Below are 26,365 nucleotides of genomic sequence, written 5' to 3'. Positions count from 1 at the left end.
TTGAGCAACATGTTTCATCAATAACAACTGACATCATCAGGTATAAATAATTAAGCACAATATTTCTGAACATAAACAATTTTTTTGGCTGCATTAAAACTTTAAAAATCTTTACAATAGTTACCATAGTTACATTTTTATAAAATAAGTAATTACCAAGAAATTTTACAAAAGATTATATGAAAGGTGGTAATAAAAAAATTAGGAAATAGAATGAAAGGAGAGATAATTAAGAAATTATATTGTTATAGCAATGATGCATGATTTAATTGTGTATCAAATTAACGTTTTCCTATTTCAACATGGATACCTTACTTAATTTTGAGATTCAATAATGGAAAAAGAATCAAGATTTGTTGAATTTTTGCTTTTTTGGGATGAAACAAGATGCTTGTAAATATGGGAGGCAGGGCCGGATTTAGGGGTGGGCATTGTGGGCATTTGCCCAGGGGTCTTCACAATTAGAAGCCTCCACATATAATCGTCATTTTATGCATGTTTTCTGTGGTTAGTGGAGTTAAAGTACATATCAATGACAATAAAGTAATGTAATTATAGTAAAGTAACAGCACCTAAAATTATATAACCATACAAATTTTTTTGGCACATACCATGATAAACTGTATAACAAAAGTAATATATTTATCTAAATAAAATATTATGAGACCGAAAAAATATTATTTTGTTTAAATAAATCATCTTTTGTTTATATTCAACTTATATATTATATTTAAAGTTTGAATATAATATATAAATGTGTGAAATTAAAACTAGTTGTTTGAATTTCAACATTCAAAGCCTTATATAAATGTTAACTGCATGCAATCTTCAGATTGTAATTTAAAATTATTCAAATAATTCTTATCTTTTTGTAATTTTTAATTCATATTCAGTTTTAATATCATATTGAGTTCTTGACTTCCATTCAAAGCAAAGTTTTTATGCTATTATCTATCACCAATCACTATGTTTTAACAAATAATATAAACTTATTTGTTGATAACACAACAACCGCGAACTATTATTGAGTCAGTTAGGAGGCTTAAATTTGGGACTATAAAGAAATGCTATGTGACCCAAATAATAAAATCTGATTGTCTTATTTTAACCAGTTAAATATTCTCATAGGACGGTCGCGTTTAAACTGGCCGTTGATTACATCTAAAATTTCTTTTTCTGTTGATTCTTTAGCCGCATGGTCGCTGCAAAACTTCGTAAGTTTATTATAATAATTAAGTTGTTTGTTTAACATTTAGTTTAATAACAGAATTAATTTGTTTGTTTTAACATTAAGTTTAATATAAGAATTCAGTTTAAGATTAGGATTAGGGCATAATCAACTTATTTTTATTTTAAGAGATTTGTTTTAAATACTTTACCTAACACATTTGTTTTTAATACTAACCCTAATGCATTAAAAAATTTAGATCAAGACATGTGTTTAATTTGGTTGAATAATGATTCTCATCATAAATAAACATTATAAAATAAGTTTAATAATAAACTTTGTAAAACATATTATTGAATGAGATATTAACAAAAGCATTTGTTGTTTTGCCGTTATACTTCCAAGCCTTCCCTTCCCATTTTTTTATTAAACATTCAGATGCAATATTTCTACTTTATAATGTTTTTTTACAATGTAATGTATTTTTTAGAACAAATAATAATTAAATAAGCTTTTAATTTTTGTAATATTTATTTTAATTTACATTAAGATAAACTTAATGGACACTGACAGATAAAAGGTCCACAACATTTTCAAAGTGGTGCTGCAAAAAGGAAAGCATCAAAGGATTGCTCTGAACGAGAGGCTTGAGAACTGAACAAAACACCTCGAATTACTAAATTCTTAATTGGTCAATCAGCTACAGAAAATGAGACACCAGCTTCATCGTGCAGTATGTCTATTGCTTACAAAAATTCCAAGGACAGCCAGAATGTTGAGAAAACAGACATTGCTTTAGAGCAAGAATTGCCTGAATTTCAGGGCAGTCAAGGGAATATACAAGCTGATGACATCAGCAGGTGGCCAGAAAAAATTACAGCAGAATTCATCAATTACTGGGCTGGCAGAGGCCCTATGGATCTCTACCACAGTGATGTCAAGTCTTTAAATGATAAATCAGCAATCCAGAAAGCTGCAAACAGTGTCAGTCGGAAATGTACACCAACAATGTTTCAGCGATCGAATCGCAATGGAGAAGTTGTAAAACGTTCTTGGCTTTGCTTTTCTCCAGCAAATGGTTGAGTTTACTGTTTTTTCTGTAAGTTAATGGGTACTGTGAGATCCCAATTTACACACGATGGTTTTTGTGATTGGAAACATGCTACGGTTCGACTCAGTTCACATGAGCAATCCAAAGATCATATTGAAGCTGTTTGGAAAACAGCAAGTCGTGCTAAAAAAGCTGGACTTATAGACTCTGAACTTGCCCATGAAATGGATCAACATGAACATTATTGGCGTAGTCTGCTTAAACGACTAATCAGTGTGCTTAAGTTTGTATGTGAACGAGGCCTCGCTCTTCGTGGAGATAATGAAACGATTGGATCGCCTAACAATGGTAATTATTTAGGGTTACTAGAACTTTTGGCAGAATACGATGATTTCTTAGGACAACACATAAAAAATCTTGCCAGTCGTGGTTCTGGTCATACAAACTATTTGTCATCTACTGTCTGTGAAGAACTTGTTAGACTAATGGGCAATTGAGTTTTAAACGTGTCTCTTGATTCTACTGCTGATGAAGGTCATGTTGATCAAGTAACTCTAATATTAAGATATATGGAACAAGATAGACTAGTTGAAAGATTCGTGAAATTTTTGCCGAATCAAGGACACAAAGCAAAAGAAATGTTTCGTGGATTAATGAATTTCCTTGAAGACCATGACATTGACATTCAGAATTATCGTGGGCAATCTTATGATAACGCTTCAGCTATGAGTGGAAGATACAATGGCCTTCAAGCTAAAGTGTCAGCTGTAAATCATCACACAACTTGGATACCTTGTGCTGGACATTCACTAAATCTGGTTGGAGTAGCAGCGAGCGAATGCTGTGCTTCAGCAGTAGCATTTTTTGACTTTCTTGAGGCACTGTATGTGTTCTTCACAGTTTCCACAAATCGTTATGCACTTCTCACAGACTCTCTAAAAAGTGTGGAATCTGGTTGGGTGCATGAACCGAAAAGGGTATCTACAACACGTTGGTCTTGCTGATCCGATGCAGTAAAAGCTCTCATCGTTGGATATCATCCTATCCGCAATACACTTCAAAATATATCGGAGAATGAAAATGAAACACCTAAAACACGTTCCGAGGCAAATGGCTTTCATGGCAAGATGTGCAAACTGGAAACTGGTATCTATGCTGCATTTTGGCACGACATTCTTGCTTGAAGTAATGCTACAAGTCATATACTACAAGATCCCAAACTCAATCTGAACACAGTTATAGCAGCACTGAAGTCTCTGCAGTGTTTTGTGAGTGAAAAACGAGAGCATTTTCGTGATTATGAGGAAAAGGGGAAGGAGATGTCTGGAACTGATGAATATGTAAAAGCATGCGAGCGTTATCAAAGCATGCGAGCGTTATCAAAGCGTGCGGCTCACTCCATTAGATTATGGAGAATCAGAAGAAGCTAGACTTACGGCATCTGAAAAATTTCAGGTTCAGAACTTTCTCTCTGTAATAGATCAATACCAAACCTCTTTGAATCAATGCTTAAAAGCATATGAGAATACCTGTTCTCTTTTTGGTTTTTTGAGAAAACTGGATTCACTGGAGTGCAATGAGATAGAAGCAGCTGCAAGAAAATTCGTTGATGAATATAAGGATGATTTAGATCCAGCACTTAGTGGTGAACTTGTGCAGTTTACAGCTTTCTTCGCTGAATTTCTTCTTGAAGAAGATGATAACATTGGGAGGGAACATTTTCTTTACAAACTATTGCTGAAGAAGCAAGTTGTGGATATATTTCCAAATGTTGAGATAATGTTACGAATGTACTTGGTCCTAATGATTACAAACTGTTCTGGGGAACGTTCGTTCAGTAAAATGAAGTTAATAAAGAATTGACTCCGCACTACAATGACTCATGATAGGCTTAGTTTTCTAACTTTGATGAGTAGTGAATATGATATTCTCAGAGAGATTGACTTTAGCCAATTGATTCAAGACTTGGCAAAGATGAAGTCTCGTAAAGTGCCGGGCTTGTAATTATAATTTCAATTCATCTGTTTCCCTTCTCCAGATATCTTTGACTTTGCGTGTTAATTGTGTTTAACTATTTGCTTGTTTATTAGTGAAATATAAATATTTCATCAATCTGTTGTGCATGTACAGTTCCTAATATGATCACATTATTATGAATAAGAATGCTAACTTTTTGTGTTTTTAAGGTAGAGTGTTTTATTTAACTATATGGTTCAACTATGTTAATTAAAGATGCTTAAGTAATGCACATCACTATTAATAAAAATATATAGAGTTATCTTTTTTGTGTTTTTAAGGTAGAGTGGGCCTCCACAAAATATATGCCCAGGGCCTCCACATATCTAAATCTGCCCCTGATGAGAGGCCTTATCAGAACTAAATCTTCTGAAACCCTTGTTGTGTAGTGTCTGGTGGTTTCACTAATATATCAAGCATTACAGGTGGGACAAAATTATGAACAACAAAGGATTTTAAACTTTGGGTTAAGGGGTATTTTGAAAGCATACTACAAATTTTCAAAGAACTAATCTTGCTTATATCTTATTTTCACAATACTTTTTGATATATTTGTTAAATTGATGTTGAAGTGTGTTTGAAATTTGTCCAATATAAGGCAGCTTAAAGCAATGTATTTCAGACGGTTTTTAAGATGACATGTGTTCTTTAGGAGAGATAAGGTTGTTTAAGAAAAGTACATTTTCATCTATATCTAGATGAAAACGTACCCAATACCTGCTGATTTTGAAGGCAGAATTTTATTAAGTCAAAGTTTAGAGGAAAAAATGAAGTACATTAAAATAGAGGAGAACTATTTGACAAACAAAGTTTCATATTTTGACAAAAATAAAGAATAATAGAAGATTATTTAAAACAAAATGACAAAAATATAAAAATATAAATATAAAATATAAAAATGACAAAAATAAGACAGACATTGCACAGAAACAATACTCACAATATTAAAAAAAAAATAAAACTTTTTATAAACACTTAAAATGAACAAAGATATACAACACATATATCACAAAACAAAAATTTACAAAATAAAATATTGATTAAAATATTGCAAAATAAAAAGTATGTATACAACAATGTAAGGCCAAAGAATGAAAAAAACAACATTGAGGCTAATGTGTAAACATAAGTAATAAACATCTCCTCAGAGTTGCATCTATTTTGGCTTAAATAACTTTGAACATTTGACATTTACTGAACATCATGAAGTGAAACTTTTTAAAATAAATAATATTTTATGCTTTTATTATTTCTGGTTTATTTTTTATTTGAAGATTATAAAAAGCCGAAAGATATTAGATTAAAACAACTTTATTATGTAATGTTGCCGTTTGGCAACATTACATAATAAAGGGTTCCCTAGCAGTAAAGATGATTCCTAGCAGTAAAGATGTTTCCTAGCAGTAAAGATGTTTCTTAGCAGTAACGAAGTTTCCTAGCAGTAAAGATGTTTGTAGTGTTTAAGAGGTACTAAGATTAATACAATTAAGATAAATACTTTTTTTTTAACTTTTTATTTTTGTTTTTTATTTCTGCACTACTACCATTGCAAATGCATTTAAATTTATAAAATGTTCTTTTTCTTCATTTTTTTTGGGTTTTTTTATCTTCTTCTGATTCCATTTTCAATTGACTTGACCTTTTGATGATGTTTTCTGATTCCATTGATACATGTATATATTTGTTTTAATTATATCTTTTAGCTTTACCTTGATTACTGTAAGCAAACCTATTATATTTTTTAAATTTTAACTTTTCTCATAACTTCCATAACCATCTCAGATCAAGTTTCTGACAAGCTCAGACAAGTTTCCGATAATTGCTAATCCCTGTCATGAATATTTGTTTCATAATTTGGTTTTTAATTTTTGTGGTGTAACAGGTGTTAACAATGTGAAAAAACTGTCATAAAGCCTTTTTAGTTTATTGTTTGGAAAGTTGTAAAATGTTCATCCCTTTGTTATATTTGCAATACAAATACTGATTTGGAAAAAAAAAAAATTATTATAAAAGGAAATGCAGAACTTAGCAGTCAAATCCTGCACCCATCTGCTAACAATGGATTTTTAGATTGTATTCAATATATATATTTTTTTAATTATAAAACAGTAGAAAATAACAAATAAACAACCTGACTTTGACTTTACATTTGAAATCCCTGCTACTTGTAAAACATCTGAAACATCACTTTCCTAAATAGAAAATGTAACAAATATTTTCCTAAATAGAAAATGTAATATGAAAGTAATCATGTAGTTGAATTAAATACCTGCTACCCAATCCCCCTACCAGTATTACAAAGTGTTTAAGTTTATTGTATATAAGCATTATAAAATAAATTATTTTAAAAGAACTGACTATTTATTTTTAATCATTAAACTAAATAATTCATCCCTATTCTGTTGTGTAACAAATTGAAGTTAACATATTTTTTCTAACTAAAATGACGTAACTTAGTGACCTAATGATTTTTATTAATTAGTCGTTAAGCTGCCTAGACTGCAGCTTAGGGCCCTATGATTTTGGAGGCCCTAAAGTAAGTTCAAATATGTTTCAATTTGTTAGAATTTTTAGAGACTTATTTTAAGAAAACATATTAATAAATGCTACACAATTCCCTTTAGACAATTATTAACAATTGCAACACTGTGACTTCCTTGGAGATAATTTCCAACAAACAAAGGAACTTAGGATTGAAGGTATATAAAAGCTGTAGCCCTTAACTAAAGAATAGTTGATGCAAAAGAAAACAAAGTTTGACACTATATAAAATATATTGTGTACATATATATATATGACATTATATACCTATATAATTATTTTGTAATACTTAATTTATTTATCTATTCAAATAAAAGTTATAAACATAAAAAACATTCTAAATAACATGAATAAATCATTATATTAACCTTTGTTTTGTATTTATTTATATTTATTATCAAATTTAAAATAAATAAAATTTATATCAATTAGCAATATTCAAGGTAAATAAATAAACTTCACATTCACTTAATAATTTTTTTAACTTTAACTATTATATGCAGATTTAACTATTAGATGCAGAGTCTATAGAAAACTTTTAAAAGAGAACAACCAGCTGATGAAAATGTTTTTCAAGATTCTGTACAGCCAAAAGCTCCTAAATCATTTAATAAATATTGCGTGTTGAGCATTAATAGATGAAATTGGCTTATGGTCACTCATTCCAACAACAATACTTTATTTTGGACAAAAAACTTTGATTTAAATAATTAACATAACTGTGATTTTTAAGAATCAAAACAACTTTACGATGATCACAAGTATTTTTTTTTCAAAATTGATTTTTACAGGCTAAATACTAAACGGTAAAAACTATGAGTGGTTGATAAACTCGCCAGCAAAAAGAAAATTTTTCTGTTTTTTGTGTAAAGTTCTGAAGATTAAAAAACAAAAAAATTTCCAGATAAAACCATATTAAGAAACAAAAATTTCAGGAGCTGATGCTTGTCTAAAAAATTATCATTCAGTAAATTTAAAATTCTTGAAAACAATTCATCAAATATGGTCTAACCACTTTTAAAAACGGATGGAGTGTGAGACAAGATTCAGAAAGTGTTATGAAAATATTTTAAGATCAGTTGAACAGCAGAGCTAATACTCAGAATATTTTATCAAAAATGGAAGAGCTTGAGTTTGCTAATCAAACAGCTTTTTGGAACACAATTCTAGAGAGAACAAACTCAGTTTCAAAAGAATTGCAAGTTTAAAAAATAAGATTAGACATATGTTATTCATTTTTTTCTTCACTTGCAGATTATATCCAGACTCTAAAAAATTATTACTTCCTGATACAGATTTTTTATTAAAAAAGACATCAAAGAAAGAATTTTTTTTTGATGATCCCAAACTTGAAGAATGTGTTCATAACACATTCTTCAAAAAGTAAAGGAAAAAAAAAATAAAAACTTTTTTTATCAATCCTATAGAAACGATTCACTTAAAGTTAAAAAAAAGAATAAATGTTTATGAAGAATCTAACAAAACCTTTGGATATTTGATTGATCCAACATGTAATTTGGATGATTGACCTAACATGCTTCTTTTTGAAAAGATCGAAAGGCTTAAGAAACAAAGAAATTGTTCAACAATATCAAGAAGATATTGACATGTTCTTGTTTGAAAAAGTTGTGCAAACCCATAAATTCATAAAAGACAAATTTTAATAGTCAGATGTAACATCATTGCTTATAAACATTTGCTTATATACAACCTGATCAAAGAAATTTATATTATCGTAATATGGAAACTGCATTTCCAAATCTTGAGACAATTTTGAGAATCTTTAAACGTTTTATTTTAATGCATTGGTCCAGAGAAAAAAGTTTTTTCAAAACTTAAATTGACCAAAAGTTATTCAAGATCAACTATGAACCAAGAAACTTCAAACAACTTGTCAATATTATCAGGTAATGTAAATTTGCTTATTTTTACTAGGTTCTCTAATTGCTGAATTTTCTCAAGAAAAGCATTGAAAGAAATTTATGTAAACTCATTAACATTTGTGTTCTTAGTTATAAGCTATTTTTTAGTTTGTCTTGTCATTTTAGATTTCATAGAGAAAATCTTTATTATATTATATATGCAATAAATTTACCTCCTCAAGGCCGAGAAGGCCACTACAGATGAGGAGGCTACTTAATAGTGGTTATAACCCTCTCTCAACTCTATAACTCCGAAACACGAACCTTAACGAACAAGGCCGCTGCGCGGAGAAACAAGTTGAGTGCGGTACTACCAGGGACGTGGTGGGAATTAAACTCGGAACCTCTGGCTTATGAAGCGAGCGCTCTACCACTAAACCACTACCGCTTTATCACTCTACTGCTCTACCACTACACCACTACCGCTCTACAACTACACCACTACATTTAACTGAACAAACAAAAAAGTATTGCAAAAATTTTGTTCTTAAGAAAATTTTTAAAAAAACCTCCTGAAAATTATTTAAATTTGATTGGATTTTTGATTGTGACAACAAAAAAAAAAGGAATCAAAAAAAAGTGCAAATTATTTTTAAGGGCCCCAAAAATGGATTTGGCCAGGGCCTCTGGGGATGTAAATCTGGCCCACCTCCTTATTATATAGTAACTAAAAATTCTTTTTTTCAATGAAATGCTTAACAAATAATAACCGCAATTATTGCTACTATTTCTTAATTTCATATTCTATTTAAAAAATATACTATAATATACCTGACTTTTAGTTGACCTAGCAGATAAATTTCCATTTTTTCTTCCCGAATTTAATTTCTGCAAAGAGCTTGCAGAGTTTGTTCTTTTTAATGATGATGACATATGTACTATTCTATATTTATAGCAAAATGACCTTGCAATCCAAATAAAGATGAAATCACTAGTTCCAGGCTCATAAACCTACAAATCATAAACGGCACGCATAAAAACAGAAACAGTGAAAAGAAATTTTGACAAAATAAAATCAAAGTTGTTCTGAATTAAAACAATTCCTGATTTGTGAATTAATTTGAACTTTAAACAATTAATTTAAACTTGAAACAATTAATTTGAACTTGAAACAATCAATTTGAACTTTAAATTTGAAATTTATTGTATACCATTAAAGTCAATTAAACCTTCAAATTTAAAAAGCTAGAGTAAATTTAAAAAAGCAAAATATTAAAATAAAAAATTAGGCATGTTTTTATGACAATTATGTTATACCTTTATATTGCATGATGCAAAAATCTTCAAAGAAGTTTTATGCAAACTTTAAGGATCTTTGAAGAAGTACTTTAAGTATATTATGTTTTTTTAAGTATTATTACATTTTATTAAATATTTTATTAAATTTCTCCTCAAGGCCAAGAAGGCTATTACAGTCAAGGAGTCTAATTTGTTGTGATTACAACCCTTTCATAACTTAAAAACAAACCTTGATGAACAAAGTTGCTGCTTGAAGAAAACAAGTTGAGCCTGGTACTACAAGAAATGTGGTGAGATTGAATATATTTATATATATATATATATATATATATATATATATATATATATATATATATATATATATATATATATATATATATATATATATATATATATATATATGCATGTATATATATACATATATGTATATATATATATATATATATATATATATATATATACATATATATATATATATATATATATATATATATATATATATATATATATATATATATATATATATATATATATATATATATATATATATATATATATATATATATAAATATATATATATATATGTTTTTATGACTAGGCAACTCATTCTATTATCTCCTAATGAGGGTACAGCTCTAAAACTCAGTTTTATGGTTCTGAGGCCGGCTGGTAGTCAGGTTTCCCGAACTCTGTGGTAGTTCTCAGAGAGGCTGACTCCATCAACAGCTGAAAAATATCAAAGTATTAACAGTGCCATGTTGCGCATGGATGGTGTCCCTGTTTGTACTTTTGGTGTGCAATGCGGAGGCCACATTTGGAGCCCTTTGTTACGGCTTAGGGTTTATTAGCAGTAATGAGGCAATAGCTTGGGTTATTAAACGGTGTTCTGAGTACTATCTATGCTTTGAGTCAAGTTCTTCAATCTAATTTAAAAATGAATAAAGTACCAAAAACTATAAAACACAAAAAACCATCATCATCACCAAGTTCGCTAAACCTATCATTCACTAATATTCGTGGTCTTTGAAGTAACTTTTCTTCTGTTGAGTCTTATCTCTTGCAAAGGTTCACCAGACCTACTTGCTCTTTGTGAGACTAATTCGAGTTCGGGTGTCTCATCTTGTGATCTTAGTGTTGAAAGTTATCTTCGTCTAATTCGTAAAGACTCCAATAGGCACATGCTTGGCCTCGGCATTTATATTCGTAAGAATTCACCCATTTGTCGTGAAACTAGGCTTGAATCCACAGACTATTCTTTCATGTGCTTTCGCTTAGCACCACTTCACTCTATTGCCTTTCTCTTTGTTCTATATCGCTCTCCTTCATCTCAAGACTGCACTCTTTTGACATTAATTCTGATCATATTGACCAAGCCCTCTCTCTTTATTGATTACAATTGGCTGAAAAAAATTGAGTTTTATCTGAATAAAAGTTCACAAGCCACTGTGAGCCCCATGCTGTAGCAGAAGTGAGATCCTTTTCAAGCTCAAATGCCCCCTCCAAGCAATCAGAGGGTGTTGGTTTCTTATCACGACAAGAATAAATGGTAGTATCATCAGCAAACAATGCCACCTTAGATGTGAGAATATCTGGAAGATCATTAATGTAAATTAAAAAAAGTATAGGGCCAAGGATAGAATCTTAAGGAACCCCTTAAGTTACAGAATAAGAAGAAGAGTGTTGTCCATCAAGGACAACTTTTATGCTACGATTGGAAAGAAAGGATTCAATGATCTTAAAGATGTTGCTGGATACACCATAAGAAGAAAGCTTATGGAGAAGACCAGCATGCCAAACTTTATCAAAAGCTTTTGAAATGTCAAGAGCGATGGCCTTAACCTCTCCACCTTCATCTAATGCACGATAAAACCTGTCAGTTATTACTGTTAGCAAATCAGCTGTAGATTGAGAAGATCGAAATCCATATTGAGGGTCAGAAAGTAATTTATTAGATTCAAGATGAGAAACTAAATGTTTGTTAATTAAAGATTCAAAAACCTTGCTTATGATAGGAAGAACACTAATGGAACGGTAGTTAGACGAATCAGATCGCTCTCCAGAATTTTTGAAGATAGGGGTAACAGATGCCGCTTTCCAGCAGGCTGGAAAACAAGACTTTGATAAGCACTTGTTGAATAGTTTTGAGAGTATAGATGACAGCTCCGGAGAACACTTCTGCAAGACAATAACAGGTATGTTGTCCGGGCCACAAGCTGTAGAAGAGTCTAGGCAGGAAATCAGTTTAGATACAGATGCTGGAGTGACATAAATGTCAAGCAATGGATCAACCTGTTTGTTGGCAATATCAGGTAGAACGCAACTAGTGGAATCAAGAGATGATATTGATGAAAAGTTTTTAGCAAACAATTCAGCTTTGTCTTTTGGTGAGGTGACGAAGTCTGAACCATACAAGAGAGGTGGAATTATGGATTTGCCCTTCTTATTGATATTATTGAAGATTCTCCAGAAGTCACGAGAGCCTAAGTTTTGAGATGAGATACGAGATTTCATGACCTGAGAATAGCGGGTTTTGGCGTTAGACAAAACCATTTTACAATTGCTTCTAGCAGTAATAAACAGACGTCTGTTTTCTGGAGAATTGTTTTGCTGATAAATATGGAAGTAACGGTTTCAATTGGCAATCGCAGCAGCACAGTGTGAGGAAAACCATGGAGGAGAGTGAGGCTTGACCTGGAATCGTTGAGAGGGAATAAAAGATTCCATGCCAACCTGAATCCACGAAGTTATGTAAGAAGCACATTTGCCGACAGGAAGACGAAAGATTTCTACCCAAGGGCCATCACGAAGAAAATCACGGAAAGAATCCCAGGCAGCTTTACTGTAGTTGTTTGCTGATGATACTACCATTTATTGTTGTCAATCCTTATCGCAATAATTTAGATCTTCCTATATTTATGAACGGTGATGTACTCGATGAGTCACCTACTCTTCATCTTCTAGGATTAACTCTTACTTCCAATCTTTCTTGGAAACCATATATCAAATCAGTTGCAAACAAGAGACAAAAGCAAAACTTATACATTGAGTCAAGAAGATCCAGCATTCAACATCCTAAACTGGAAACAATGTATTAAAAATACATCTGCACCAGCCTAATAGAAGAAGAAGGGGTGCGAGGCTGGTTAACAGATAGAATCTGTTTACCCCTTAAGTCTTTGCCTGGGAGGCCTTCTACAAGACAGTAGCCGGGTGCATTTAACATCTGCCCAAGATGATTATTTTTATCAAGACACCATCTCTAGCCTTTACTCAAATAAGAGCCCCAAGGCAGGGTGTGTTTTTAATCGGAATTGGCATCTCCTAGCCTTTGCCTAAAAAGGGGTATTTTACAAGGCAGCAGGACATGAAGCAGATTGTACTGGGTTACATGTTACCAGTAGCAGGATAACCTGATCTGACTGTAAATATATATATATATATATATATATATATATATATATATATATATATATATATATATATATATATATATATATATATATATCTTGAGCAACCTAACAGCAATAAATGTAAATTTATTTTAAAGAAAAACACAAAACCTTTTTATATTGACGTGTTTCATAGATAACATACTACATTTTCAAAAGATAAAATTACAATTTAAAACTCTGAATATAAATATAAAATCAAAACGTGAATATATTATAGAGAAATATTAACAGACAAATAGAATTGTTACAAACAAATAAAAGTTGTAATACAAATTATGATACCGTAAATAGCAAAAAAAATAAAAATAAAATTATAAGTAAATAAAAACAAAAAAAACAACAAAAAAAACTAGATTGACAAATTTATATTATAATGAACAGTTTATTTAAAGATGGGTTTTCCCATTTCATATGGAGAGCTTCTTTAATTTTTAATTTGTTTTTGTTATCTCTAGCCTTTAACCAAGAGCCTCCTACCTTGGGGCTCTTGGTTAAAGGCTAGAGATAGTGTCTCGATAAAAATACTCAACTTGGGCAGATGTAAAATGTATTTAATTACTACTAATTTAAAAAATAACTATTTTATTATACCTACAGCCTTTGTGGAGCATGAAATATGCAAATTGATGGGTCATTTAAAGAACACTTTATTTAAAAAAACTATTAACCAATAATAGCAATTAAAAAAGAAAAATTAACAAAAAGTTTTTTTATTCTTGCGATGATGTTAAGTTGTTATGAAGTTCTGGAGAATAATATATAACTTAGCATCTGGCTACTGTCTTGAAGAAAGCCTCTTAGGCAAAGACTAAAGGGGTAAACAGATTCTGTTGACCAGCCATGCACCCCTTCTTCATTGGTGCTTCTAATCATGGTTTTATACCTCTTAAACTACAATGTCATTCTTCTTTATCATCAGAATTACCCTATCATTATACCTCTAACAACTACAATAAAGCTGACTGGGACTTTTTCCGTGATTTTCTTCGGGATGGCCCTTTGGTAGAAATTTTTAGTCTTCCTGCTGCTAAATGTGCTTCTTAGGCAACTTCTTAGATTCAGGCTGACATGGAATCCTTTATTCTCTCTCGACCATTCCAAGCCAAGCCTCACTCTTCTCCGCGGTTTTCCTCTCATTATGCTGCTGCAATTTTCAATCGTAACCATTACTTTCATATTTTTCAGCACACTAAGCAATACTAAACAGCTGCCTGTTTAGTATTGCTCGAAACCATTATAAAAAGATTTTGTCTAATGCTAAAGCCCACTATTCTCAGGTACGAAATCTTGTATTTCATCTCAAAAATTAGGCTCTCGTGACTTCTGGATAATCTTTAACAGTATTTATAATTAGGGCAAACCTGTTATTCCACCTCTCTTGTATGGTTCAGATTTTGCCACCTCACCTAAAGATAAAGCTGAATTGTTTGCTAAGAACTTCTTATCAATATGATCTCTTGATTCCACTAGCCGCATTCTATTTGATACAGCCAACAAACAGGTTGATTAACTTCTTGACTTTCATATCCCTCCAGCTTCTGTATCTAAAGTGACTTCCTGTTAAGACTTTTCAACAGATTGTGGTCCAGACAACATACCTGCTATAGTCTTGCAGAAGTGTTCTCCGGAGCTGTCGCCAAGTGCTTATCAGAGTCTTGTATCTGTTATCCCTACAGAGCTGGAATACCTGTTTGAGCAGACAAACATTGTATAGGCAGATTGGAGGCAATGTTTGTTCAATGGAAAGGTCTTTTGAAACATAAAAATCGAAAGGCAAAAGGACATAAGATGAAAGAGGATAAATTCATTGAATGTCTTTGGAATCTTTTTGATATTGCACATTCCAATGCACTTAATATGATTTCAATTGCTGAAGATAGAGCATTTTTCCTTTCTCAGAGACAAAAAGATCAACTAGGTTCAATTGGTGCCTCTGATAAAGTTGAAAGACATAGAAGAAAATGTGCTTAGGAAAGAAAAGAGAAGCAATTGAAGTGTCACAAATTATCACAAGAAGAACTAGAAGCATGTTCAAACAAGTTTGTTCTAAAATCTGATTCATCAACTTCATATAGTGCATCAGAAGAAATTGATAATAATGAAAAATTAGACAATAGTAGATGTGGCAAATTAATAACACCTAAAAGAGCTTAAATCAACATAATGTTTCCTGGACTTATATCTGCATTTAATAGAACTAAGATCTCATCCCAAAACGCAGCATATGTTCTCTGTAAAGTGGCATCAAGTCTTGGGCACAATGTGAAAACGTTAAACATTATTTTGAAATCAATACAAAGGTCTAAAAAAATTCATCGAACAACAAAATCCAACAATCTTACATCAAAATTTTCAACAAGTGTGCCTTTAATGGTTCACTGGGACGGTAAACTTATGGAAGATTTGACATCTCATGAACACGTAGATTGTCTTCCAGTCTTGATTTCAGTGTTGAGCATTTATTAAGCGTTCCAAAACTATCATCAATAACAGGTGAAACACAAGTATCTGCAATTGTTGAAACTTAGGGTATTGGAGATCAGGTAGCAGCATTGTGTTTTGACACAACAACATCAAACACTGATCATCATGCTGGTACATGCTCATTATTTGAGCAGAGACTAAATAAAGATCTTACGATTCTAGTCTGTCTAACAAAAAATTTCAGTTATAACCATTTCAAACCAACATGACGAACCATCAAACTTTGATCTTTTAAGTTAAAAAAAAACTTTTATTTTAACTCTTTTAAATAAAATAAAAACTTACATCTAATTATCATTTGATAAAATAAAAACTTACATCTAATTATCATTTAATAAAATAAAAACTTACATCTAATTATCATTTAATAAAATAAAAACTTACATCTAATTATCATTTAATAAAATAAAAACTTACATCTAATTATCATTTAATAAAATAAAAACTTACATCTAATTATCATTTAATAAAAAACTAACCTTATTTTAATTATCGAAAAGTATTTTTAAAAAAAGTTTATTGAAATGTCGTCATTGTTTATAAAATTAAGAATACAAATTTTTAAAACAAAATTACATTCATCATTAAAATTACATTCATCATCAAGTTAATAAAACAATAGTTTTTGTTTTTGTTTATAAAACCAACTGTACAAAATGTTTTCAAAAGATTTTCATTTATTGTAAAAAATACACTTTTTAACAATATCATATTTTTCAATAACTTAAATGTCTTTTATATAGTATACAATCTTTAGAAGCAATTTCTTGCTTTATTACATTATACTTTATTTAGCAAATTTTTGAAACATTTTAAAAATCTAAAAAACCGTGGTTAAGTTGTCTAAAAAAAAAACTAATGCATGGTCATGAATAGAGTGCAATTGCACACCTTTCCTTGAATCCGTGTCACACCATTTTGTTCTGACAACCTGGAACTTGCATGAAAATATCTGAAATGTCAATAGCCATGAGATGACTACAAGGAGTTCCTTGAGCTTTCAACTAAATTTCTTGATGATTATCCTTCTCAAGGAGTGCAATTTTTAATGTCTGAGGCCATACACCTGGCGCAATGGATATCAAAAGTTATTTGCATGATCAAAATGTGGCTGTTCTGCCGCCAGCTTAACATAATGGCATCAGAAGAACGCAGTGTCAGAGATATGGCTAGATTTTCTGTGATTATTCACCTCCAAGCCTGGACAACTGCATTATTAGCAGTTGAGGCACCTCTGAATGACTTCAGACTCATGAAGTAACTTCTGTGTTATCTACATTTGGCTATTTCGGCTGCTACAAGTAAGTAGTTTGGCCTTCACCTATGGCACTTATCAGGGGAGTTAGTTGGATTAGCCCTGTTTGACACTAGAATACAACATGATTCCAAGAGACTAATGTTTGCTGTTATGGAAGAAGTAGCTCCAGATCATTCATCAAAAAGAGCAACCATAAAATCTGATACGTTTCTTGGCGAGCGAGGTTTGCAATAGTTCTGCACAACCAATTCTAAGATCTGAAACTTCCTGAGCACTTGCTTTCTAAAGATTCTTCTAAGTGGGAAGAAGACAAACCCTACAACCAAGCATTACATGTAGTAAAAAGTCTAGCTGTCGCCAACTATAGGGCTGAGCAAGGTGAGACTTTCTTCCAGGATTTCAATAAAAAATTAACCAAAGACAAGGATCAACTTCATTTGATCCAGTTCATTGGCACAGATTAGAAAGGTGCCAGGAGACGATTTCAAAATTTTTAAGGGCCACCCTTATATATATATATATATATATATATATATATATATATATATATATATATATATATATATATATATATATTAGGATGGCCCTAATATATATAGTTATGCGTGTATATATATATATATATATATATATATATATATATATATATATATATATATATATACATATATATACACATATAAGTATGAATGTGTGTTTAGAGTACATATATCAACTATCTTATAGCCTGATGCAAAAGAGTGCCGCTGCATCAAAAAAGGGGTTTGGCACAGACAGCAATCTTTGCTTTCATTATTCTTTGTTTTTTCCTTCTTTTTCTGAAAACATTATATGCTATAAAGTTATGAAAAACTAGTGACAATATGATATCTAAACACACAATATTATATATATATATATATATATATATATATATATATATATATATATATATATATATATATATATATATATATATATATATATATATATATATATATATATATATATATATATATATATATATATATATATAAATTACTAAAAAACACTTATCTAACTTTTTTCTTCTACTTGAAGTTTCACCATTGCTGGATCATCAGGAAGAGTTCTGAATATCTAAATATCTGAACTCTTCCTGATGATCCAGCAATGGTGAAACTTCAAGTAGAAGAAAAAAGTTAGATAAGTGTTTTTTACTAATTTATTATTGCTTTTTTACTAATTTTTATTGTTTTTTACTAATTTATTATTGCTTTTTTACTAATTTATTATTGCTCTGTTCTTTAAGAACATTGAGCACTCTATTTGTAAAATACACTAACATAATTTATATATATATATATATATATATATATATATATATATATATATATATATATATATATATATATATATATATATATATATATATATATATAATAAAGAGGTACCTTAAACTCCCCTTTCAATAAAAAAATTATTATCAGTGTTTTCACAGATGATTTGTGCTTACTAATAACACTAAAACAATTTACTAATATATATTACTAATCAATATATGTTTAATAAATTTGTGGAATGTTGATGCTATTATAAAAACAACTATTATAAATAAAACTAGAAATATAATTTAGTTCAACCCCATATAGCAAAAATGTTTCCACTATTCAACGAAAAGTGCTTTTGAGATTGATGAATAAACACTTCTGAACCTCAAATAAATTGCATAAAATTTTTTAATTGTTATAGAATTAAAGTTAATAATGGTTGCAAAAAAAAAAAAAAATGTAGAAAGAATTATAAAAAGTCACAACTTTTTGGTAAACAAAAAAGTAATCCTTAATGAAAAAACTACTGATTGTGAACAAAAAAAAATGTCTAATAAATGGAAAATGCTTACCAAAAAACGTGGTATAAAATTGTGTTTTTTCTTCTAAGAATGTACCTGATAAACAATATATAGGGTTAACAGAGGGTGAATGGAAAAAATATATTGCCCATCATAAGCAAACCTTTAAAAATAAAAAGTATTCATAAGACACAATGCTGTCATAACACATGTGGGAATTGAAAGATAAAAATATAAATGATTTTATATTGAATTGGTCCATCTTTAAAACAGCACCTGCATATAACAATATTTCTAAAAAATGGATATTATGTCTTATAGAAAAGTTTGAAATAATTAAACATGCAAAGCAAGAATGATAGTTAAATAAAAAATCGGAATTGATTTCTAAATGTAAACATGAAAAAAGTTTCTCCTAAAATTATAAAAATAAGTGAACTCAAATAAGAATTATAATTAATCTCCCTTTAAAAATATATTAAAAAAAAAATTATTATTATTAAGTTTTTTTCTAATGTATGTCGAATTTCCTTACTTTATCATCATTTCCAGGTAGAAAGGGACCATATAGCACAGTCCATAATTAAAAATCTATTTAATCTTTATTAATTATTGTTATTATCAATTTATTATTAATCACAAATCACAGCAATAAAAGCTTCCATAAGGGTCATCAAAGAATCCTAACATTGGATTTTGCGTGACCCCCCCCCCCCCTACCCCTTTTTTTTTTATCTTGAAATTAAAGCCTTGTTTACGGGCGCCGTCAAAACATTACGGGCGCCGTCAAACAAAGTCAAAATCCATAAAAAAGTGGCAAAAAACCCCCCATAAAAAACTATTGCTAGAAAATAATTAATCAAATTATAATGTAACTAAATACCACTAAAAGACAGTTATCAATGGTTTAGAGAATAATTTTCAAGATTTCACCAATTTATAGGCCTTTTTCCGAGACTTTTTTATTTTATTTATCGGAAAACTCGTTAACAAGTCTCACTTTAGTGTCACTGTTTTAAGATTGATATGGATAAAAACAGTTCAAAATTTAATAAGAAGTCATATGTTTTAGATGTTTGGTAAACTATTAACAACATTTTTGACAATAAATTTCAAATTTAGATTTTCATTACAGAGATCTCAAAAATGTGTCATAAATTGATTTTTTTAAAAATTAGTTTAATTATGAGTTGAGCTCAAAAACTACAAGATTCCACTACATTCCATCGTAGTGTTAACATTTTTATATTGATAAGTATATATGAAAGCAGAAAAAATAAAAACCATTTGCCCCAACTTGCCCCAATTCAAATAAGACCATTTAAATACTTTGTTTTTTTTTTTTTGTATGTTTTTTTCCGCTTTTTAATAAAGCATGCGTATAAAGTAGCGAACATTAGTTCATTGCTTACATTCATTACAAAATATAATAAATTTAGTTCCTATTAGTAAAAAAGCTTATGCTCAAGCAGATGGTGCTAATAGGCCGGCGTCTGTGGCATGAAATTTAATCACTTTCGTTAGACACATCGAGTAACTAAGTTCTGAAAGCACCAACTTGCGTTTTAAGTATCATAGAATCTAAAAGTAAAAAGGTTTCTTATAAAATATTTTGCAGAACGTTTTTTACAAATAATTTATTCGAATTTTTGGTGTAGAAAATAGTTCTGTAAAATAATAACCTCATAAACCTTAGTATACAAATTTTTTTCTAGTTGAACAATATGAATGCATGTACTATTCACTTTGGTGGTTTTTCTGACAATTTGATTTTAGTTTCTGAAAAAAAACAATTATCTATTAAACGTGCCAAAAATTTATGGTTACTTTATCCTGGATATAAACAACACTTGGTTAGGTTATTTGTTAATGTTCAGCTTCTTCGTATGCCATATAATGTGTGTGTTTGTGTAAACTTCCTTTTTAAATAAAACAAAAAATGAACTTTTTTAAAAATCTTTTTGAATGATTTCTATCAGAAAATTTTTTATCACCTTCATTAAAGTCTCTTAAATCATTTTCATCATGCTCATTTTTCATCAACAGGTAGCTTTATCTTGTGGCATTACTCTTGACTATGAAGCAAATGAAATGCAAACTAAATGTTTCAGTTTCTTCACCAAAGAAAACGCAATTGTCACAAGTTTTAAAACAAAGTAGCAGCAGACCAGCCGTTCTCCCAGATATATGTATCATTTGCAAGAAAAATGAAAAATTTGTATGTATTTAGTCTAGCGGTATTATTATTTTATAGTTTATTTTTTATATTTTTTAAAGGAGGTTTGCTGAAGTTAAATCAGTTACTAAGTTTATTTTAATAATATTACATTTATTGATTAACCAGGCAGATAATTTATTGGTAACACTCCCTCTAAAATCAAAGGTTTAGTTCTCAATAATACTTTGAGTTGCTGTATATTATTATTATTATTATTATTATTATTATTATTATTATTATTATTATTATTATTATTATTAGTAGTAGTAGTAGTAGTAGTAGTAGTAGTAGTAGTAGTAGTAGTAGTAGTAGTAGTAGTAGTAGTAGTAGTAGTAGTAGTAGTAGTAGTAGTAGTTTATTTTGATGTATCTAGTTATTTAGGTTTATGAAGTAAATGACAACGCGCTACTCATTGATGCTATGGCAATTTTACAAAGCTTAAAAGCAATACCTGACACATTCAAGGAGCTAGCAAATGAAGTACTTAAACAAGTAATACAATTAGCTGCTTACCATAAATCATCTCGTGTTGATTTTGTATCTGATCGCTACTCAATAGTTAGCACAAAGAATGCTGAAAGAGAAAAGCGTGCTCAATTCGGTGTACAAGCATTTACCATCAATAGTGCTACTCAACAGGTACCAAAGCAGTGGAAAAAATTTATGTCTCTCGGACGAAATAAAGAGGAACTAATAAATTTTCTATACATGTCGTGGTATGAGTGTGATCCACAAATTCTTGGCAACATAACTCTCGACGTAAAACACACAAACTTGTGTAACAAAATTCAGTCAATTGATAAACTTATTGTTGTAAGTGGATTCCATGAGCTTGCCAGTGACCACAAAGAAGCTGGTACTAGGTTGATTTTATATGCATCACATGCGTCACTGTTGAACTTGGATTGCTGATTTAGTTCATCTATCTAAAGCAAAATTGATTTTTTTTAAAAATATTACTCTCTACATAACTTGATAATTGTTTATGAACATCAATCAAACTGTAGTTATTAGTAGTCCTGATACTGATGTATTTGTGTTTGCTCTGTCAACTTGCCTTCCGTTAACTATATACTTCTATTCTGGTGTTGGTAACAAACGCCGTATCATTAATATAAAAAAATGTGAATCTGATCTTGGTAAAGATTTGTCGATTGCTATGACTGACTTTCATTTGTTTACAGGTGACGACTTTTGTTTCTTTAGAAAATATGGTAATGTTTAGACGGGGTAAAAACTGTGAGTTTAGATTTTTTAATTTATTCAATTTTATATTTATAGTTGTTATTTAGGATACGATTCAACAAGTGCATTTTATGGAATAGGAAAAGCAATAGCTTTTTAAGTCCAACGGAAGAATGCAAAATATTTAGAAGCTTTTAAAACTCTAGGTGATTCAGTACTACCATCTGATGAACTAATAAATATGCTGGAAAAATATGTCTGTAATTTATACGGGGCTGAACAAGAAGAATCAGTCAATGTAGCTCGTTACACATTATTTAAATCTGGTAAATTTAGCGAGGAAATGTTGCCACCGAATAAAGATTCGCTTGTGCAACACATAAAAAGAGATAACTACAAAGTTTTTATACGAAAAAGATCACATGTAGCATTAGTTAATCCTCCAAGTCCTTTTGGAAATGGTTGGTTTAATGATCAAGGTTCCATTGCCATATCTTGGATGTAATTGCCTGCTGTACCAGATTCGGTGCTTGATTTTGTTCATTGTTATTGCCGTGGTGATTGTTCCAAAAAAAGATGCTTATGCAATAAAGCTGGTGTAATTTGCACAGATCTTTGCAAATGTAATGTCTGCAACAATAACCATCGCAAGGAGGAGGGTGACGAACAGTCAGACAAACTATCCGAGTCTGAGTCCGATAGCGATAGTAATACGGAATAAATGTTTACTTTTTTTTTATTATATCTTATTTTTATATTTTTAGACATTGAACTGTGAGATAAGCATTGACAGTAGTAATAAAAATAAAAAATTCTGTTATAATAATATTTATGTTTTAAATACAATACTCTTTTGAAGCGAAGCATCAATATGGTAACTGATAATTATCCTAAGAAAACAGCGCACAAAAATACAAAGGTGTAGAAGTCAGGTTACCCATATCATAAATTATCCAAAATTTTCTATAATATTGGTAATTTATTGAGCAATACACTAACAAAATTTGAAATCACAAATTTGTTTATTTAGGGGTAATTAAACAAAAAGCAAACTTAGGTTTTTTTTAGTTAGTAGAAACCGTCTTTGTTAAAATCACAGGATGGTTTTTATATACAGCAAATGTTTGACCTCAGTTATTCAGTTATTGTGACTCTAAAAATCTGGGATCTTTTGGGTATTATATCAGGTGATTTAAATATTCAAAATATCGCTTTCGAAAATTAGTTATTAAATGTGTCTAACGAAAGTCTTTGTCTAGAAGACTTTTCTGTTAACAGACGCCGGCCTACAATTATCAAACCTCAAAAACGAAAATATGGAAGATTTGACGGCGTAGTGCATGTTTTAAAATAAAAACTTGCGTATAAAATAACTAACAATAGTTCATTGCTTACATTCATCATTAAAACTTTTTAATATTCATCATTAAAATTTTTAATATTAATATTCGTCATTTAAAGAATACATTGAGTTGTTTATAGCAGTTTATTCCTTTAATTCAAGAGTTAGGAATTAATCATAATAATTTACTCGAGGCTCTTCTACGTGAGTTTTTAAGACTGGAGGGTCTACACTATGAAAGTATTGACAAACCTGAAAGGATAAATCTAAAAAAAACTCTAATAATATTTAAATGTAAATTCCGATCAATGTTGCGGAAATATTCAAGAACCTTCTCAAGACTTCTGGAATACGAGCGAACTTGGTTGGAAAAAGATATAACAGTTAACAAAAAAACGTTGCGGTAGTTTCAGGTAGAAAGTGCAAGGACTGGGAGATTTAGGTGATAGAAACAGAAGACCTAAGGTAATAATAAATCAATTAAATTCAACCCAGTTTATTAAATAGTTTACACGCTTTAATATTAAATATTATTTTATTAAAGGTTAACAAATTGGCTGAACATCATGCAGAAGCATTGGCATTAGCTTAAATAAAAAAAAGCCACTAGAGATCCAAACAAAAAAAGACTTTGTTGTTCTCATGAAAAATGCATCAAATTTTAAAAAAGTTAAAAGTACGGAGATAAGTTTTCCGAATAAAATGAAAACCGAAGATGCCTTGAGCTTACAATTCAGTGTGACCTTTCTGATAAACAGTATCAAATTATTCAAAATTCATTAATAATGCATAATGCAAGTATTTATCCTTCAATTCCTGAAATTAAGAATGAGAGATACAAATGTTATCCTGAGGGATTTATTGTGACAGAAACATCTGCTTCAACTCTTCTACAGGGTATGTTTAATCATACAAGGATTATTAACTTTCATGGAATGCCAAGATTCTATGAGAATGTTTGCTGAAAGTGGGGGGAGGTTTAAAAGTTTACTTCACTTTAAAAGTGGTTTTGATAGTGCCCTAGTCAAAGTGTCTATAAACAAAAATATACTGATACAAATATTGGCAAGGCCAGGCCCAAGTTACTGAGCAAAGTCTTTTCCAGACAGCTATTGTTCCACTTAAATTAACCATTATGAATAAAATGTATGGTTAAATAAAAAATCCTCTAGTACATATTACTGCAGACCCCTCTCCAATATCAAAAAGAAACAGAAAATTTGATATAAAATGAACATGAACTTTTAAAAGCAGAAATGAATAGACTCGTCAAGGTTGAGGTAAAGTTAGAAGTAGAGAAAGGCAAACCGAAACTAATATCACATTTAAGTTCAAACTAGATTTTATCATGTTTGATGGTGAGTAGTTAATGCCCTCACTAATACTCTGTCCTCCCAATAATATAATGTTTGTGGAGCTAAGCTTAGTGAACTTAATAACCCAACATTGATTAGATCTAAACCAATCAATAAAAAAGTTTTATCTTTGGGCTTTTCTACTATGCATTGCTGGCTCAGATTTTTTGAATATATTTTACATTTAGGATTTATTTAGACATTAAAAAATACTTTGCCAACTCCCCTGATGAAAAAGCATCAGAAAAATATAGAAAAAAGAGCATTCAACTGAGGTTTAGAGAGGAGCTAAGTCTTATAGTAGATATGCCCAAACGGGGTTTTGGCAACACTAACGATGAAAACACCGCCAGAATGGCATTTGAAAATGCTGAAACTTTTGCTGATTTAACGGGAGTAGCAGTACATAAAAGATTAGTTAAATGTTAGATTGAGGGCAACCCTAATATCAGTATGCTTCTGTTATCAGTTGAACTCTGAAAGTTTTAGCCAGATTGCTATAAAACTACAGCTCTTATACTCAAAATCTATTGCTGGTGAGTGAATACCACAAATGTTCATAAATTCTTGAAACATGGTGTGCAGATATTTGAGGCATTAGAACTGCCAAAAGAGTCACTAGAGGCTCTAAATAAGGAAATTCGCAAAACTAAATTAAACCATACAGCCAAGATATCTAGAAAAAATGTTATAAAAAATCAATAACAATGCCTCTTGATCAGAAGTGATCCTGAAAAGTGATCAAACATTTGTTTCAAAAAATACAAGTTTTAAAATGGAAAAACACTAACCCCTGAAGTTTTATTTTTTTAATGCCGTAATAATGTCATAAAATTTTTTTTTATTATTATTAGGTTTTCTTTTTTTGTTTTCTTGAAAGAAAAATTAGATAAGATAAATATTTATTTTGTATTTAATATATTTTAGTTAGAGATGGGCCGATTCCGATTCCGATTTTCCCGATTCCACCGATTCTCAAGGAATCGTAAGAATCGCGATTCTCAACTTTTTTTAACGATTCCGATTCTTTTTTAAAAGACTTTTTAACGACTTCACTTCTTTTATTATTACTCCCTTGATAATTTAAGTTAATATATACACTCTTTGCCGTTGAGATTTTTTTTGGTTAAATTTACGTTAAATCTTGACTTTCGCATTTAATATCATCGTTGAAGTTAAGTAACTGTGAAGGAAAACCTTAACAACAGTAAACGTTGAAAATAAAAGTAAAATAAAAGTGTCATTATTATGCCGAAACGTAAAAAAAGCGAGGTATGGGGCTATTTTGTGATCAATTCAAATGACACTAACTCTGCAATATGCA

At 30.2% G+C, this 26,365-nt stretch overlaps 1 protein-coding gene across 6 annotated transcripts in view; it reads right to left on the bottom strand.

Annotated features, from left to right (window-relative positions):
* Window positions 1-19,685, bottom strand: part of LOC101241576 (centrosomal protein of 131 kDa) — a 71,797-nt gene extending 52,112 nt beyond the window's left edge. Inside the window, exons 1-5 of one of the 6 annotated variants that reach the window (XM_065804246.1) lie at window positions 19,477-19,668; window positions 18,993-19,037; window positions 10,167-10,213; window positions 9,470-9,649; window positions 6,367-6,427 (exon numbers count right to left, since the gene is read on the bottom strand). In XM_065804246.1, the coding sequence (XP_065660318.1) occupies window positions 6,367-6,427; window positions 9,470-9,571 (163 nt within the window). In that variant the 5' untranslated portion in view covers window positions 9,572-9,649; window positions 10,167-10,213; window positions 18,993-19,037; window positions 19,477-19,668. Of the gene's footprint in view, window positions 1-6,366; window positions 6,428-9,469; window positions 9,650-10,166; window positions 10,214-18,992; window positions 19,105-19,476 lie in introns of all 6 variants that reach the window. The other 5 variants (XM_065804248.1, XM_065804243.1, XM_065804247.1 and 2 more) reach the window with 5 other exon arrangements.
* Window positions 19,686-26,365: the final 6,680 nt, after the last annotated feature.

The sequence above is a fragment of the Hydra vulgaris genome, chromosome 08 (genome assembly GCF_038396675.1).
Source record: "Hydra vulgaris chromosome 08, alternate assembly HydraT2T_AEP".
Classification (NCBI taxonomy): Eukaryota; Metazoa; Cnidaria; class Hydrozoa; order Anthoathecata; family Hydridae; genus Hydra; species Hydra vulgaris.
This window is presented reverse-complemented; position numbering and strand designations above follow the sequence as displayed.